The sequence below is a fragment of the Solea solea genome, chromosome 6 (assembly GCF_958295425.1).
Source record: "Solea solea chromosome 6, fSolSol10.1, whole genome shotgun sequence".
NCBI classification, from domain to species: domain Eukaryota; kingdom Metazoa; phylum Chordata; class Actinopteri; order Pleuronectiformes; family Soleidae; genus Solea; species Solea solea.
This window is the reverse complement of record NC_081139.1, coordinates 5,315,378-5,333,969: the sequence shown is the minus strand read 5'-3', so window position 1 is coordinate 5,333,969 and position 18,592 is coordinate 5,315,378. Positions and strand designations below refer to the sequence as shown.

The 18,592-nt window shown below is 39.9% G+C and overlaps 1 protein-coding gene across 1 annotated transcript in view; it reads left to right on the top strand.

Moving 5' to 3' along the window:
- The window catches only part of megf6b (multiple EGF-like-domains 6b), a 59,022-nt gene that overhangs the window by 6,162 nt on the left and 34,268 nt on the right, over window positions 1-18,592 (top strand). The window contains 1 exon segment of the mRNA XM_058631369.1: window positions 302-406. Within this exon segment, the coding sequence (XP_058487352.1) occupies window positions 302-406 (105 nt within the window).

The following is an 18,592-nucleotide window of genomic DNA, read 5'->3' as shown; positions in this document are numbered from 1 at the left end:
CATCAAGATAATTACTACTAGTTACACCACTTGAACAATCACTAATATCACTCCATGTCCTCCTGTTGGGGAAAACTGATACTGGCTCTCTTTTTAAATTTAAATTAAAAAACTAAAACTTGACTCTGCCCAAACACAGTAAAGTGATGAATTCCTGTCTGATGACAGGGCTTTGATTAAAAAAAAAGGTCACAGATGTTGACAAGTCACGGTAACAGCCCGGTGTCTCTCCTATGCTTACCTATTCTTTTTTTGTCTCTCATCTCCTTACTGCCTCACCTGTCCACATGGACATGTGCAGCTGTGTGTCGCTACGGCGTTTGCTTCAATGGCGGCCGATGTCGGGAGGGATCCACCCAGCTGTGTGACTGTCTCGCAGGGTTCAACGGACCGAGTTGCCAGTATGGTGAGTAGAACGTAACAGTAAGAAAATATTTAGTTTCTGTTAATATGATTGGAAGCGGCATTTTACGTGAGTGGTAGTGGTGGGATATTAACATTGGAAAACAGTAAATGTAGAATTTTAGTTTTTTTACAAACTCTTTGCAGACTAATTGAAACTGATAACCACTCACCATTTGATTTAAAACACCTTTTTGGCTCTTTGCTTGAGCCTCCGTCCGTGATCCATTTCAGTTTGCTGTCCAAGTCTCCGCACTGAACTGTGTTGGAGTGATCGCCTTTCGCTTCGAGTGAATGGGAATCTCCTCACATCAGAATGTGGCTTTTTTTCTTTTTTTTTTTAAACCAGCAGCCCAACTATTTAATCAGCAACTCCATTGTCAAATTTGAGCTGTTAAAGTAAAACAGTGGAGGACTGTTGTTTTTCCTGATAACTCCACATGACAGGAAATTCCTCTTTTTCACCAGAATCCTCCATCTGTCCTTCATGTTAGGCCCCACGGGACAACACAGACAATTATGTTGAGACAAGGGAAAATCTAGGATTTATTTTGTTAACACTGGTCTGACCAGACTTCACACTGACTGGCTTACGCCCGGTCACTTCATGCTTGAATGAAAGATTTAGTCATAAGGACAGAGGATCAATGAGCACACATGCTAAATGAGGTGCTGCTGAGCACAGCTTAGGGCCAAGATGGGGCAAATGAAGGTCATTGAGAACATGTAAACCATCTGTTGAACCTGTTTTGTTGATCACCGCTGCAAAAACAAAAACATGGTGTAGCTTCACTCAAAATGATGCATATATAAGTTAACGTTTTTAGACTTGGCAGTGACGGATGGGGTTTGAATCCTCGGTTTTCTCAGCGGATGAGTAAATGACGAGTATCGGAGTGCTTTGATGTAGTGTGTGATCCATGGTCTGAACAGTAGCAGTTCATCAGTCACTGCAGGGCAGTGCTGCATTTTTCCCTGACATATAATGATGGGCAGTGTGGGGAACCAACTGAGAAGCTTCACCGCTCATGTACAGTGAGATTACAAAGGTACTCATCCTTCACTCTGTCCTGGTCATTGAGAAACATTAGTAATCCTCTACACACTGCCAGCTCAAATCCAAAACAATACAAATCTTAGTTAATCTTCTTTCAACACTGATGCCATAACTGTTCTTTCTTTATTCATCTGCAGTAGAAGTTTATGTATTTATTTCGTTTTTTTGTTTTACTTTTTAAATTACTTTTTATTGTATTTTCATCAGTCTATAAATCAAATGTCATGTCTCCTCCTTTGTAGTTTTGGCTTTAAAAAAAAAATACACATTTTCTCTCAGTTTCCACATTTCAGTACTTGTATTTATGTTCTCATGTTTTTAGAACATCACCTAAAGAATGCATATAAAAGCATTTTCTGATGCCTGTTGTGTTTCCAGTATGTACAGTAGGGGATCTGGCACAACGTCAATATGTGAAACGGAATCTTAAAAGATTTTTGGCATCACTGGGAGCACCACAGTCCTTCATACTTAAAATATTAATGTTGGCTTTAATGTATACATTGCCCCCTCCAACATTCTTTCACATTGAAAATACCATGTGTATGGGTTTATTTTTGAACCCATGTGAAGCTGCTAAAAAAGGGGGATTAACACCATTCTCATAGCCAGATTTTGGTCAGCACTGTGGTGTATTTTCATGGCGTTTACTGTTTTTACCTCAGTTTCTCTATTGGGGCCAAACTGAGGATTTTTTTTTCGAGAATAAAGTCGTAATTATTATTAAAGCAAAATCTCCGATGATCAGCTGTCAAGATGAGGAAAACAGAGCATTTTGTGAAATTGTATTTTAGATTGGGCTTCACAAATAAGGAAATACTTAATCTATTGTCACATCTGCACCACATTATCATTAGCATCAGGACTTTGAAAAGATTATGCAAGAAATGGAGTCTCTTTGAAAGAAAGAATCAGACAGACTTGAAGGAAATTTTCTTTTTTGTGGAGGAGGAAATGGCTGCTAGTGGTTGACTGGTTACATCTGCATTCTGCTGCTATTTATTATTATTATTATTATTAATAATAACAATAATAATAATAATAATAATTATGATGATAATAAATCTAATAAATAATGATTAAACAATCTGTGTATATGTATCTCATCACAGTTTTTTCTAAAGCAGCCTCTTCGTGTGATATGAGTGCAGACATCAGCTTATCCCCCTTACCAGTGACATCTGCCAGCATTGTTCTGCATTGTGAATGATAGGTGTCAACAATGGGCACGTAAGGCCAACACTGGTGGTTAGCTATGCTGCAGGTCCCCGCGCCCTCACCCTCCCCCTATTTGAGGCTATTAGTCCGTAAACACTGTGGCACTTATATTGCCCTGTGTTGGGCTCTGAATGGGCTGCAGGTTGCAGGGTGTGGGGCTGCGAGTGATGGGAGTCAGACGGAGGCAGGAATACTCTCACAGCTGTCCCCCTTTTTTACGGTCCATCATGGGCCAAATGCAGGTCACATCAGACTCAAGAGTCCTGAGGACAAAGGGAATAGCTGCAGGCTGAGTACAAATTAGATCATTGGTGAAAGATCAGTTCTTTGAGTGATGGCTCTGATATATTTAGACTTAATGGAGAACACTCTGGTGGTCGGACCATGTACAGTTTCCTTGTAGTGCTGTCACTTTCTTGTGGCCTGTATAAATAATCCTAGTGGTTTTGCAGAGAGCACGCTGATGTTATAATTCAGCTGCTGCGGCTGTGGTGCACATGCTTCACACAGCTGTCAGTCACTGCTCGAGTCAACGTAGACGCTGAAGCCACAGTGGAGAGAGAAGCCGCGCTTCCCTCAAAGATTCACTCATCGTTAAATCGATGCAGACACTCCTCAGCCACATTCCTCCGCTGTAGCGTGTGACGATATACACTTAAGGGCTTTTGATGTGGTTTGTCCATGTTTTGTGTACAGCGATTGGTGTGTGTGTGTGTGTGTGTGCGTGTTTATGTCATTTAAAGGGGGGCAATTAAGGGCCCTGTTTGCAATAGTTGTATGAGTCTATCATCTGTTTTTCTGTTCTGTGGCACTGTGTCATTTATCAGACAGTAATTCCTTTTCTTTTTTTTTTGTGGTGTAAATCCATGTGTTAAAGTAAGAGCTGATGCCTGGAGGATGCTATCCTCTAGTCCTTTCAAAAACAATCAATCCCATTTGAGTCAACGACTCCTGCCATATCAGACATTATGACCGACTCAAAATTTGACATGACTAATAGAGACCTCTTAGGATAAGTAACTGCACTGGTGTAAATGATTGTTCTGATGACAGCGGATTTAACAGACACTTGTTGGATTTGATGACATCAGGTATTCAACGAAGTATTGTAACTTTCTCTTTTTATTCTCATGTTGTGGTTTTGTCAAAGTTTGGTACGTCCACTAAATACGTTTTGTTTTATGTGTTTTCTGTCTGTCCACGAGTAGTATTACTCATTATGCCAAATCATGGCATTTTGTGGAGGGGTGGAACATGGCCTGAGGTAGAACTCGTTGAACTTTGGAGGAGATCTGATTCAGTGGATGGATACGGGAAACCTTTTTGCATTTTTTAACCAAACTATAAATCTTTAAAAGCTTTTGTCACTCGGTTGTGGCTCCGTTGAAAAACAATGTCATGTAGTAACATTTGAATCAAAACTTGATGACCCTTGTTTGGTGTCAAGTCATGAAGCAGGTGCATCGTGAAACACATATAATGATACTTAACTTATATTTAATGTTGCAGAGAAATATTTAAGATTTTCTTTAATTGTCTTACCGACAGTACCGTTTTTTTTTCTTTTTTAAAACTCCTGCGTTGTCTGATGTATTTGGTAATCCCGCCTGTCATCAGCAGACAAGTGGTATCCTCTGGGATGAACAGCCTCCCAGGCTTTTAGACCTCTGGCAGGGCAGATGTCTTCATACCAGCTGACATCTGGGCTAAGCCGCAGACAAACAGAAAGGCACGCAGACGCTCTTTGTAACATGAAACGAAACATGTCTTAGTTCAAGAAACCTTTAAATATCTCAAAGCTGCGTCATCTTTCTGTTCCGAGGTCAACGTTATATTAGAAACATAAAACTGATGGATTGTGCGGTAATTACGAGCTATTTAATACAAATACCAGGAGCAGTGATACCAAAGTTAAATCTATTGTAGCAGTGTGTGAAAATGTTCCATTGTACCTTTTTATATTCCTTACTCACATACGTCTAACATAATATCAGGATTATTGTTTTACTGATTTTACTGTTTTACTTTGTCTTTAACAGTAATTCCATCCCATAAGCTCATATCTTGGGTTTGTTGTGGAGTTGTAATGTCAGGAGAGCCGGCATGTTCTTTGCCTCTGCACAAGCATCAGCCATGGCCGCGGGCAGTTTGTTTTTAAATTTGTCCATCCCTCCCTCCGGCCATTCTGTTCTAGTGAAAGCTATGTGCCTTAAGTGTTCGTCAGGAGTCAAGTGATCAGATTTTAGTGGACAAAGGTCAAGGTCAATGTTACTTTTGCATCCATCACATTGTCGTAAAATGTTCTATATCAGAAATGGCTGGAAGGAATTCCATTACAACTCACACAAATATTCACTCGGGTCTGGAGATGAACTGATGACATCTTTGTGGTCAAAAGTCAAAGTCACCGCAACCTCACGAAAACTTGCTTTGAGCTATAACAGAAAAATGTACGTGCACTTTATGACAACATACCTTTAATAGCTTTTTAATTTATTTATGACTTTAAGTTTTAAACTTTGACAGAGACATTTTTTTTACCTGACTCATCCGTAGTGGAAGCTAAAGAAGAAAGCTGTGAATATCTTCCTATTGTCTAAATAATAAGACCAGACTTATTTCTCCGTGCCTGTTGGAGCACGATGTGAAAGTGGTGCTGAGAAAACACCTAGTGGGTGCACAGGGATGTGCGACGCTGAACAAATAACATCAGAAATGTTGCTGTATATTTACAGAAAATAGTAGAAACAAATGTTTTACATCTGTGCAGGTTTGATGCACTTACTGTTTTAACTGTTACCAATTATTCTACTATATGTCTGTACAGTTCGAATACTGTACTATTACAATATGACTTTTTTGCACATCAGTAGCTATTTTATATACAATTTCACAGAGATGGGAATAAGTCATAAACAAGTCTCATGTCTTAACCTTCAAGTCTCAAGCAGGTCCAAAAGTCATTCTTGCAAGAATAAAGCAAGTCGAGTCCCTGTTTTAAATGAAGCAAGTTTTAAGTCGAGTCGTATGAATATAGAAGATGATTTCCCAGATATTCCACCTTTTAAATATGTGAAAAACACAGTCATTTTGAACTGCTAGAGTTTTATCAGTAACTGTATTATACATAATGTAAGGGACCGCTTTATGGTCCCATACAACTGAATTGTTTCCAAAAAACAGAACCTAAAATGTAAAGAATACTGACATTAGGCCTACATTAAGCCATGGAAAGGCATTTCAAATATTTGGCTAAAAAATGGCACGTCTCACGCACTTATCATAACCAGCTTTTCACCCATCAATGTTCAAGAAAATGTAAATATTCCATTTTTTTGTCCCACCTCTGCAATTTATAAACTGTATGCTCAGGTTAGAAAATACAAGGCATAACCGTAATAACACAGTTAAAATTAACATCCTCTACAATTGCTATTCCTTTATTTACACAATCTCAATGTACTTTTACCTCCTAATATTTTCACTATGAATGGACGAGACCAAACAGTTCTGTCTCTGGGCTTTTATCGTTAAGTCAGTGCTTGTTAGCATGGTTTCAAGGTCAGAACAACAACCCCTGAGCTATTGGGAGAATTCACTGGCTTGTTAAAGGACACTTGTTGAGTTTTACAACTGTTGATATACACAGACTTGATTCAGGGAGGGTCGTCGGGTTGAAGCATTAAATGTCTTGCATAACTTGCTACAGTGTGATGTGAAAAAGGAAATTAAAGGAAACTAAAGTGGGTAAATCAGTGAAATCATCTTTTTTCACTGTGTCGTATGTTTCATGTGCCTGAAAAGTATGAGGTTCAGTTTCTGTTAACACAGAGGTGAGTTTGCGTGGACAGCTGTAGACGGTGAGGGAGGGATTTTAGATGTTTGTCTCTGCAGCACCTCTGTTCCTCCTCTAATAGCTGTCCCACACTGCAATTTAAGTTCAGCCTTGGTCTTTCTTTAGACTTGTCAGTCCGGCAGCCTGTTGTAACCTGCCTTTTTTCCACCACCGTAACTGGTTCACATGTGTTGAATTCTGATAACTCTTCATGATGTGTATCATGCATATTATGCTAAGATAAGATGACCAATGTACCACATCAAGGCTACATTTGTCCAAAAATGTGGGCGGCTTTTTTTGCAGATGTCAAATTCCAGTTTAGTCACATGGGCCTGATGTTTGACATGTTTGAATTAAACTTGAATTAAACTATATATATATATATATATATATATATATATATATATATATATATATATATATATATATATATATGTGTGTATATATATATATGTATATGTATATGTATATATGTATATATATGTATATATATATACATATATATGTATATATGTATACATATATTTATATATTTATATAAATATATATATTTATATATGTTTATATATATATATATATGTATATATATATATACATTTATATATGTGTGTTTGTGTATATATATATACATATATGTGTATATATGTGCATATATGTGTGTATATATATATGTGTATATGTATACTTTTATGACTTAATTTATGCTCATCTATGTGAATGTTGTCTCCTTCTGTGCTGCGATTACTTTGAGCAGAAAGGTTAGATGTCAAAGCAGCATATGGACCCTGACTGAACATGAACATGCAGAGAACAGGCTGTGGCTGGACGCGTTGATCATGAACAGCAGGGATGCTATATTTAATATCGCTGGTGTTCATCAGTTCTTGTAGAAGCTGAGGTTGACGGGGGAGAGCAGCAGGCATCTGTCATGTTTTTAGGGGATGCAGGTCCACACAGGGTCAATAAAGAACATCTTTTTACCATATGGCGAAACCGTTTCACACATGCTTCTCATCCTGTGCAAGAGTGCACGTTTGACTGTCAGGTGATTTGTGAACAAGCCCTTTTATTTATTTATTTATGTTACCCTTTTCCTTTGTTGTGTATCTGCAGAATATGAGAGGTTGTGCGAAACTCCCCATTATAAGAAAAAAAAACCGCCTGAAAGTCTTGATCAAGACACACACACATGAGAAACCTTCATGCTGAGCTTGCTAAGCACTTAAATGAGGAAGTGCCCCCAAATGAAAGACACATGCATGCAGCCATCATCATGACAGAACAGTCTCTTTTTACCCTCATCATTGATGTAGCACAGGCTCGTCAATCTTATTGTAAATCAGGAGCCACATACAGAGCAGTCTGATCTCAAGTGGGCCGGACGAGTAAAATAATAGCATAATAACCTATTAACAACAAGAATGTTATCATTTACATATGTGCATTACATCTTACAGATCACAGTGGATCTACAAAGGTACGAAACATTTAGTCACAGGTATCTGGAAGTAAAAATTCTAGTATTTTACATACGATAAGAACATATCAAGATCTACACATCTATGTAGTATTCCTATATAGATGTGTTCCTCTGGGACAAATTAGGAATTACTGTATGTATAACTGCATAAATGTAATTATTATCTTCAATGTAGTGTTAACTGTTCTGCTCTGCTTCTGGACAGTGGTCGGGGAAGCGCAGGGGAGATATGACCTCTAGGGCTGGAGCTGTGGCTCCATGTTAACACCCTTACATCTACAGATAGACAAGGGAGTCTGAGTGTTTATTTCTCTCAACAGACTTGGAACACAACACATTCTTTACCCCACTTCATAGTGACTAATTCTAACTCTGCCCGTACGCTGGCTTCTCTCTCTTCACACACACATACACACGCAGCGCTCACTCTCTGTCTCTCCTTGCACGAACACTTGCTCGGCTCTTAAAGGGGCCGCAGCATTCTTACAGCAGCAGTTTACACAAATTCATCTTGTGGGCCGGATTGGAACTTCTGGCGGGCCGGTTCTGGCCCACGGGCTGTACGTTTGACACCGCTGATGTAGTACATGATCCATTTTCTTCATAATTCAACAATGTGGCTGGTGACTGTGAGGAAGTTGGATAGATAGTCTGACAAACATCTGAAAAAGTAACACATTGTCATTGACCACTTTAGACAATTCACCACATGAAACACAGTGTATTTGATATCAATTTTTCATTAAGTCTTGGATGGAATGATGCTCTACATCAGTGGTTCCTAAATGTTTTCTGCACTCGTGTGTGTGAGTGAGAGAGAGATTGACAGGTATATTACCATGGTCTTTACTATTTGAAGAAAATACCTTTGGCAGCTTCATCTTAGCTAAGGATTCCTGGAATATCACGCTTCACATTTTTCTTGTTGTCTCATGTTGTACATTAAGCACTGGAAAGTGTTGTGTTGGTTCAAAGACTTGCACCCTCACCCATAATTCACCTTTACCCTCCGTTTTGTCCTCTTACCCTGAGCTAAATTTGAACACGAGAGACGTGGAAGTGGTGGGATTGTAAAATTGTGGAGGTTGCCAGCTGCAGCAGACCGTCACTCGTCCACCGAGAGGTCAAAGAGTGTTGGGCACCACAACATTAGGTTATACAACCTGTCAGTAACGATTACCATGTTTATCTGCTCAAAATTTAGTTGTTGCTTCGAGAGAAGGTAAAGGTCGAATGGCTGATATTGTGATAGTAAATGTCTAGAAAGATCACAAGCGGTCTAAATCATTCTTTGAGTTTGCCGGTCCCCCCCCCCTCTAATGGGTTTAACGTGCTTCAGTTAAAATGGCTGTGAACAGGCTGAAGTCTGCTCTTTTATTTGGAGAAAATTACGACGTCTCAGTTTTCTGACCTACAAGAAACTCAAACAGAAGGTTCAACTTTTGTGATGAGGGCTTATTTAAGAACAGGTGGTCAGCTGGAGATGTTTGCTTGCTCTTCATAACCTTTTTATGTCACAACCTCAGCAAGTTTAAAAGTGTTTTTATTTATTAGAGTTTTGAGTATTGTCAGCAGTCAGGTAGTGTGACTTCTACAGCAGCTGAAATAAGTCCGTGGACGTGTAAGAACTGGTGGTGTTTCAGCAAATCCTCATTCAAAATTTGTGGAAAGTTACTTCTCATAAAGCTGTAACTAATGATTTTGTATTATTTTGTATACAATGTATTATTAAAAAGGATTGACTGATCATTATGTCAATACACAAGCTGAATAAAATGCACACCAGTATTTCAACAGTCCTATCCAATACACATTCAGTTAAATTACATAATAGTATGTTGGCAGCAGTCAATACACATTTGTTTGACGGGAAACATTTTATTTAATTATATTCAGAGGTGGAAAGAATACTGAGTATTAAGTACAAGTAAAAGTCTGTACTCAAGTTAAAGGTGACATAGACCGGAAGCTCCAATTAACGCTGCGTTTGTGTGTGTATCTGCGTCATTACCTCGTTTATGAAACCCTAAAGTTTCAGAACAAACAGTTCAGCCACATGCTTAGAAAATAGTGTTGTATTGTTTTCCTGGGCTCTGCGAAGCGGATCGGCACTTCCGTATGTTGATGATGTCATCAGTATACCTCACCACTCCTCTCACCACCGTAGCGCCTCCTGGTGTGGGCACTAGTCCGGGCACATTCGGTTGCGTACATTCAACCGCAGAAGAAGAACTACTCTCGTTGTAGCTGCTGATATGCAGAGCATCCACCGTGCCAGAGGGGGAGCTGTGTATCTGAGAGCTCGCCTACCAATTACGTCATTCGGTTGCGTACATTCAACCGCAGAAGAAGAAGAACTACTCTCGTTGTAGCTGCTGATATGCAGAGCATCCACCGTGCCAGAGGGGGAGCTGTGTATCTGAGAGCTCGCCTACCAATTACGTCACTTCTAGGTACCTGGCCAATCACAGGACAGTGGGAAAGCTCTCGTTGGCTGGCCAATCACAACACAGTACACATTCTGGGGGTGAGATTTTAATCTGAAACAGCGCGGCTGACAAGAGCGTCAGTGAGGAGATATTTCGATCGGCTCGTTTGCAGCGACTACAAGGTTTTTAACCATGAAAACAAGTTAATATATGTAAGTAGACCTCCATAACTAGCATTTATGTGCTATACCAGCATTCGATGTCACCTTTAAAGTAAAAAAGTAGCTTGTTTAAAATACAAGTAGGAGTTACTTTTTTCTTGTGTCGTGCAAAAAGGAAACACAAATCTCACATTAATTGTTTTTAATTGAAGGCAACCCTTTATAAATGTAGCAAAATAAAGTACTTCCAAAAAAAACAGACAATCTTAACTTGTGGAACACAAAAAAGCAACAGTTTTGTTACTGTCGTGTAACTTGAAGCATGATTGGTAAAAGTCCGCCAGCCGTTTTTGCCACAGGGAGAGAAAGAGGAACCCTGTGTGTGTGAAGTGAGGAAAGGCATCTCTAATGAGAGGGAGTGTGTTGCACTCAGAGGGGTGGGGTTACATCCTTGCCCACGTACCTGCCAATGCATCCTGCCCAGCACCCTAATCTCCCGTAATTGTGCCGAGACTGTGCTCCAACCCCGTCTCATTAGACTCTTTACAACATTCCTGATGAAAGGTTGCTGCCGGTCAGGCTGGGGCGAGGGCATCTAATTAGTGCAAATTGGCACTGACAAGAGTTTGCAAAATACAATTAGAGGAATAGTAGTGTAGACTGATTCCTTGATTTGCCCGTGGCTCCCTGATTCCCGTTACCTTTGCTACCTTTGAGTACATCAAAAAAACTTCATCTCTTCTAATTTGACTAAGTCAGCACTTTTACCTCTTTATCAGGTCATGGTGTTCACCTCAAATCTGTGTTTTTCCTCCATTTATAACATAATGTTTCACATTATCTCCACATGGGAACTAGAGAGTTTTCCTTTTCCTGCTCAGCCAGAGTCTGACTGGTGTTTAGTGAAGTGTGGAAGGCAGATGTTTATCAAAAGTTAATGTAATAAGACAGGTTCAATCGACTTTCACATTTTCTGAAATCAAAGTATAAATAAGAGTTTTACTGCTGTTTTAGCCCCGTCTTCTTCATCTTGGCCTGCTTCACTGACACATTTAACTTGTATTTCAGTCAGACATTGGCAGAAACAGCTCTGCTTTGATGGAACTGCAGGCAGCAACACAGAATACAACTCAGAGAAAACCAACCCAGCGTTTTTATTGTACGATATAAATCAAATAGTCAAAGCAATTGTAACAATAACTAACTGACAACAAGGAGAAACACGAGTGCATCAGGAAAAGTCAAGTTAACTGACTGCTTATAATGGACACACAAAAACTCTGTGTACCTTAAGTGCACAACCTTAATAAGTCTCCTTTTTTTTTTTTTTAAATGTCTTTGTAAATGACTGCTTTAGACTTTTATGATGGATTTATACTGGTAAAGTTATTCCTCCCGCAAGGGTTTGTAGAACTAACGAGGGATCACTGCACTTTGTTTTGTTTATATATATATATATTTATTTATTTATTTATTTTTATATATATATATATATATATATATATATATATACACACACAGTCAGAGAGGCGATAAACCAGTGATCTTAATATATTTTGGTGTGAGAGAGCGGGGTAAAGTTCGTATTAAGCAACCTCACGGCTAGGGGGTACAGGCTGTGGCTCAGTCTGCAGATTCTGGCCTGGATGGACCTGTATCTTCTTCCTGAGGGCAGCAGATGGACCAGGTGATGTGCAGGGTCTGCTGGATCGTGCAGGATATTGTGCACTCTCCTTTAGACAACGGCTGGTTTAGACAGAGGAGATCTCCGGAAGGCTGGTCCCGATGATTCTCCCGGCCAATTTCACCACTCTCTGAAGTGCCTGATGTTCAGATTTAGTGCAGCTGGAGAGCCCCGCTACAAGCCCATATGTTGGCACACTTCGATAAAAGTTCATCAAATGTTTTTTGAGGAAGTTTGGCTCTCCTGAGTTTCCTCAGGTAATAAAGGAGCTGCTGGTCCTTCCCTATGGCAGAGGTAGTGTTACTAATCTACGCCAGGTCGTGGAATATACTTACCTAATATTTTTGACCTATCTAATCTTATCTAATTAATTATCAAGCTCTATCACTACACAGTGAATAATGCACTGAATGTCTGAGTTTTTATTAATATACCTCCAGTGTCTTAAATTGTTCATCCCATCATTTACTGCATTATATTACCCTGTTGCTTGATTTTGGTGCAGCTAGAACTCGTGCGCCCGTTGCCTCTGAACATCACCTGGGGGCTAAAGAGTGCTGTGTCTTTGAACTACTATAAAACTATGTACTGTCACATTAGAGCATGTGAAGCAGAACTCAGAGCCTCCGTGTTTATCCCACCTGTACACCGCGAGCATGACGAACTGTCATGTATCTGTCCCTTGTATCTACCCTTCACCCTGTAGATAAACGGCCTCTGGCAACTTTCCGTCTGCCCTGTGCAAACCACTGCAGCACATTTTTATTTTTTATTTTTTTAGAGCAAGGCGGCCTCAAAACCACAACAAGTAATTTTTGGATTCCTGCCCGGCCCCCATGTGTTTTCCTCCGCGCTCAAAACTCTCTGGTCAAAGACGGGTCCTAACAGGTACTGCACATAGAGCACACGCAACAGGTCAAAGGCCCCCCCCCCCCCCCCCAGGCCCACAAGGTATTTGTTCCTCCCATTCATTTACATAGACCATATATAGTTCTGGATACAAACAGCTGACCTACTTTTTTTTGCAGTCTATAACTTATACTGACAGTAAAAATTAGGGATGCACCGAAATGAAAATTTGTGGCCGAAGCCGAAGCCGAATAAAATTTAAATGTGTGGCCGAATACCGAATACCAAATACCGAATATTGAATGCGGTTGTTAGTTTTTTTATATTGCATTAATAGCCTAGAATAAATTTTTAGACATGTTATTCCAAGAAAGTAAATGTTTATTGATAATGACATTTTTAAACATTCCAGTAGGCTTTTCTTTTCAAAAAAAAGCACAAAGATTTTTCATTTATATTAGGCCTTCAAACAAAACATGTATTCCAAAAAACTAAAGTGCAGTGGATAAACTCACAACAAATGAATTATTGTCTTTTTGGCAAGTCTGCTTAGCCACAGCAGGCTAATAATGTAAACAGAAGGCTCAAGTAAATCGCAATAAGTGTGTGCTTGTAACCTCATACACTTATACAGGTACACAGCATATCCCAGGCCAGAACAGATTTGTCAATAGCAGTGCTTCAAAATAAAAAGGAAACTAACTATGACATCTCAAATACCGTCTGCTCGGTATCGTGTAACGGGGCTCAATGTACTGCACAAGCCTCCGAAAGCCAATGTCCTCCACAACACTAAACGGTTGATCATCCAAAGCCATGAACTCCATTACCTTCTTTGTGATTCCGTTTGCTTTGGCACTGTCATTCGCAAACTTTTTCGTCTTTTCAAAGACGTCTTGCACGGACGGAGTGGGCGTGCTGTGACAAGATTTCCTTTTAGCTGCTGCAGCCGTCTCTCTCTCGTACTCAGCATGCTGTTCAGGGTGTTTGGCTTTTAAATGAAAAATTAAAGCAGTAGTGCTAAAGGTCTTTGCAGAGACACCCCCTCGAGATAGTTTGGTTGAACACTCGTTGCAAACTGCAATTATTTTCTCGCTCTCCAACACTTTAAAATATCTCCACACTGCCGACATTTTACCGAAGGCGCCGGGTCACCGCGTCACTGGTCGTTGTTTGATTGCGTCACACGCCACTATTCGGCCTTGCTTTTAACTCACTCCACCGAAGGCCGAATGTGGCTTTTTTTGCAATATTCGGCCGAATATATTCGGTTACCGAATATTCGGTGCATCCCTAGTAAAAATGGGTGAGAGAGGTCACAAAGCATTATATACACATGCTTCTGAAGGGTCTGACGTATTCTCCATCACATCATGTGACAACACCGTCAAAACGATGCAGGATTGTCTCTATCAACAATACTTTTGTTTGCAACTGCAATTCTGGTCATTACTGATGTGATTTGACTTGGTAGTTGCCATGATCTGTGGGGGGGGGGGGGGGGGGGGGTATGTAGCCCCCCCCTCTGTACTTATAAACATGCATGACACATACACTTCTAAACTTCCCTGAAATGATCATCAAATCAAAGATTAGAGGCCTTCACGGCTCAGTGGAGCAGAATATTATACTAAACAAACTCACAGGATTTTAGCGTCTTTGATGTCACGGTCAATTCCCCAATGGCCAAATATGCACATAATACAAATGAAAGGCTCGGTTGTCGGGGTAATAAGTTGCACTTGCACCACACAGTTTTAATATATTTGAATATTTTACCCAGAGTCCGTCAGTCAGCTTCCTTTTTTTCCTCAGCACATCCTCTTGGGTGTCTGTTGTTGTTTTTGTGTGTGGTTAACAATGACCTTGGGGAGAAGAGCTGAAAAACGGCAAACTGCAACTGTTCAAACAGGCAAATAAGCAGCAAATGTTGAGTTTTGTTCCTCTTTAGTTTTCATGTGAGAAAAACAGAGGTTCATGATATCAATATACTGTTCATGTGTTGTGCAAACGCGCATTGAGGTATAACACAATATTGGTTCGAATTTTTAGCTCAGATATGTGAATTTGTTTTGTTAATTTGTCATTTTCTGTTTAAAACCACGATAAAATTAATTCTTTCAGAAATGAATCATTTAATTATATCACCGTTATTGAGATGGTTATTGTTACAGACTGATTTAAAAAAAATAATACCTTAATTGGTAATAATTAAGTGCGTTGTATATCAAACACACCTCTGAATATTCACTTTATTATAATGTAAGACCAGAAAAGAAGTTACTTTGTCATTGATTAGTAAAATCTCGTGCTGTTATGGCTTGATAAGAGGATGTTTTTTTTTACATTAAATTCACTGATGCAATATGCAGTCTGTGTCTTTTAAGAGCTATTTTTTTATTTTTTTAAATGGACATTTTTATTGCCTTTACTGTAACACCCTTTACTCCTTGTACTCCACCTTGAGCCAGATTGTTAATGACTTCCTGGACTCACTCGAGGTTTGTAAAGTGAGGCACAGACATTTTAAACATCAGTGGATACACGTCGTAAAAGTCTGACCGTGGCTCCATCCTTGGTCATTAAAAGTACAGGTTTTTTTTCTCCCTTTTTTTTTTACCTCACTAATTTCAGTAATTTAAGAACAACTCTGCTGCCACACTTGCCACAATTACAGGGATGCAGAGAGAAACTCCTTCCCAAAACTGGCACTTTTGAATGCATCAAATAGAACTAGAACTTATCAAATGCTTAATACAGCATACACAGTTTTGTGGTTAAAGTCCGTGTGGTGAACCAGGGTGAGCAGCAGGGTGTTGCTACTTTCACTATGGTGTTTTACTCACGTTCTGAATATAAAACTATTAATTTCAAAAATATACATCTGCAAACGTGGGCTGTTATTGATGCAGTAGGCAGTTTAACAGCAGGGGGCAATGTTGAGCTTAAACTATTACCTTTATTAAGGGAGAAAAAAGAAATAGAAACATGCAGTTTTAAGTTTTGTTTCAATGTTTTCTTTTGTCCTGCATCGATAATGACTGACTGATCTGTTCCGTTGCACCGCTCCTTCTTTCTAATCAAAGACTTTGGTTCTTGAAAAAAGTGCACTGTAAAAAAGAAAAGTACACATTTGATTGATTTTACTAATCACAATGACATTTTCATTGTGCAACTCCTTGGATTTGACCTTACACGATCTCTGCTCGCGGTTGCCTTTGTAGTTTTACGTGTACACAGCACAGATACAGCAGTCTGGCAGAAAAACAAGCGTTAAAGGACACACTGGAAAGTACTTGCTCCTACAGAGGTGAAGCTTGGATAAAACGTTTTTTTTTTAAAAATAGATCTGTGAGCTAAATAACCACTGAAACATAAAATGACTTTGGTGAGCTTTAGTGAGCATATTTCACTTTAACCATTTCACTTACCTTTCTGTCTACTGGGCAGAACAAAGCAAATGTGTGTCTTCTACAATAAACATTCTCACTGTGGGTTACACTGGAAGTCAAAGGTGATTGTGAGTTTTCCTGTGAAGTAAATTGTCAGTTCCAGTTCATAGATGATCAGTTTGTTAGTCAGACAAGGTGTTGCTGTCTGTGTTAGAGCGAGAGATCCTCTCCTGAGTCATCATTTGAACGAAGCCTCTGACTCAAACGTGTCTCACGATGCCTCCAGCCAATCCCCGTCTTCATAGCACCTGGTAAATGAAAGCAGCTGTGAGGACAGCGGGGAATGATATTAGGAATGAAGGGCCAGCAGAGCACATCATTACACCGCTGCGCTTTTAGACCAGGGCTCTGAAAAGGAAACAAGTTCCTGCTATCTTCGGCGCTCTCCCCTCCTGATCCTCGATGAGTCCTGCAATTTTCCGGCCCATGACTCCCGAGATAACATCAGAGGTCTGGTGGTTTTCATTGGCCCCCGGTCGTAGCCGCGCGTCGTCTGCTGAAACATCAGCACCGTCCTCCTGAGAGCAGTGGCCGTCATCCTTATCACAGGAGGTCACACAACACTGAGAGGAGAGGAATGTAAACCCAGAGCTTTGCTGCAGCTGAACTTGCAGAAACGCACAATCAAAAGTTTTTCTTTTTTTTTTTCTTTTTTTCCATTCTTCCCATGATTGCTTTGGAACAGTTTGTGCACTGCAGAGAAATAATTCACGTTTCACAGCCGTGTTTTTTTGTTTTGTTTTTTTAAGCCGAGCATTCTACTTACCCTTCACTCTTTGTGATGTTCTCTCTGTCCACATGGGTTTTTTGGTGTACTCCAGCTTCCTATCACAGTTTAAAGACATGCTCTAAATTGTGAGTGTGAATGGTCGTTTGTCTCTGTATGATGGCCCTGTGATAGACTCCGCCTCTTACCCAGTGTCACCTAGAACTGACTCCTGCTCCCCTGCATGACACTCAAGATATGTGTGGATGGATAATGTACAAAAACAGTACAGCAGGGTGACAGAATATTCAAAACACTTTCTCTATTTCCCCCTAAAATCGTTTTCCTGATGTTGTAAGCAACTTTGATCCGGACAGATGTTGTTTTTAATAAGTGCTCAATGACCTTGACAGTTTCTACAATAAAAACAGTCTTAGTTTGACGTATCTGTGCTCCTGGTTTCAGGCAGCGTGGCTCACCTCTGCTACTTAAACCCCCAATATACTCCAATTAAATACAAAACCACTAACTACAGCCTCCAAAATGATAGAAGGATGATTCAACCATTCTCTTACAGTCAACACAATTATTATACTGTAAGGCTAAAACTACTAGAATCATATCAACCAAAAAAAAATAGTTTTCAGAGTAATTGTTTTCAGGTTCTCCCAAATAACAGTATGTTTTGTATTTGTTCATTTGTTGGTTGTAATTCTTTTATTTGGAATAGTACAATTACATTTTTGCAAAGAAATACTTGCACTCACTGATTTTGTTTACCATGTGAACAGAGTCTGGCTGGTTTTTATCTACTGCTCTACTGCTTTGAGTTTTTCTTCTGTCTTTCTTTATTCGCCATGGTCTCGACAGGATTCCTCTTCCAAAAATATGATGCACATGAATGTCCACCACATGGTGACACGGTTCCACGCAGCGCTCCTCTGCGCGAGTTAACCCTGATCCTTGGCCTTCGACACACTGACCTGCTGCAGACTCACATCTTGTTTCAGGCATCTGATCTGTTTTTGGAAAACATGCACACTAAACCAACCCCCCCCCCCCTCCAGAATCTCAGGTCTCAGGTCAGAGAGAAGAAGCCTTGGTGATGTTGATGTTGATGTGAAGCGGTCAATCTTAAAGCACTCCTCCTTTTTAAGGAGAGTACAGGTCTTGTTTGATGCCATAGTTGAATGTCATCACCCTGCTGGAGATTAAACAGTGGTATGGTAAACTGATCTCTCCATTGCCCCCTGCAGTCAGGTGAGGGTGTAGCCCCCTGCTCCAACCCCCAGACTCACGCTTATCCTCAGAGGTCA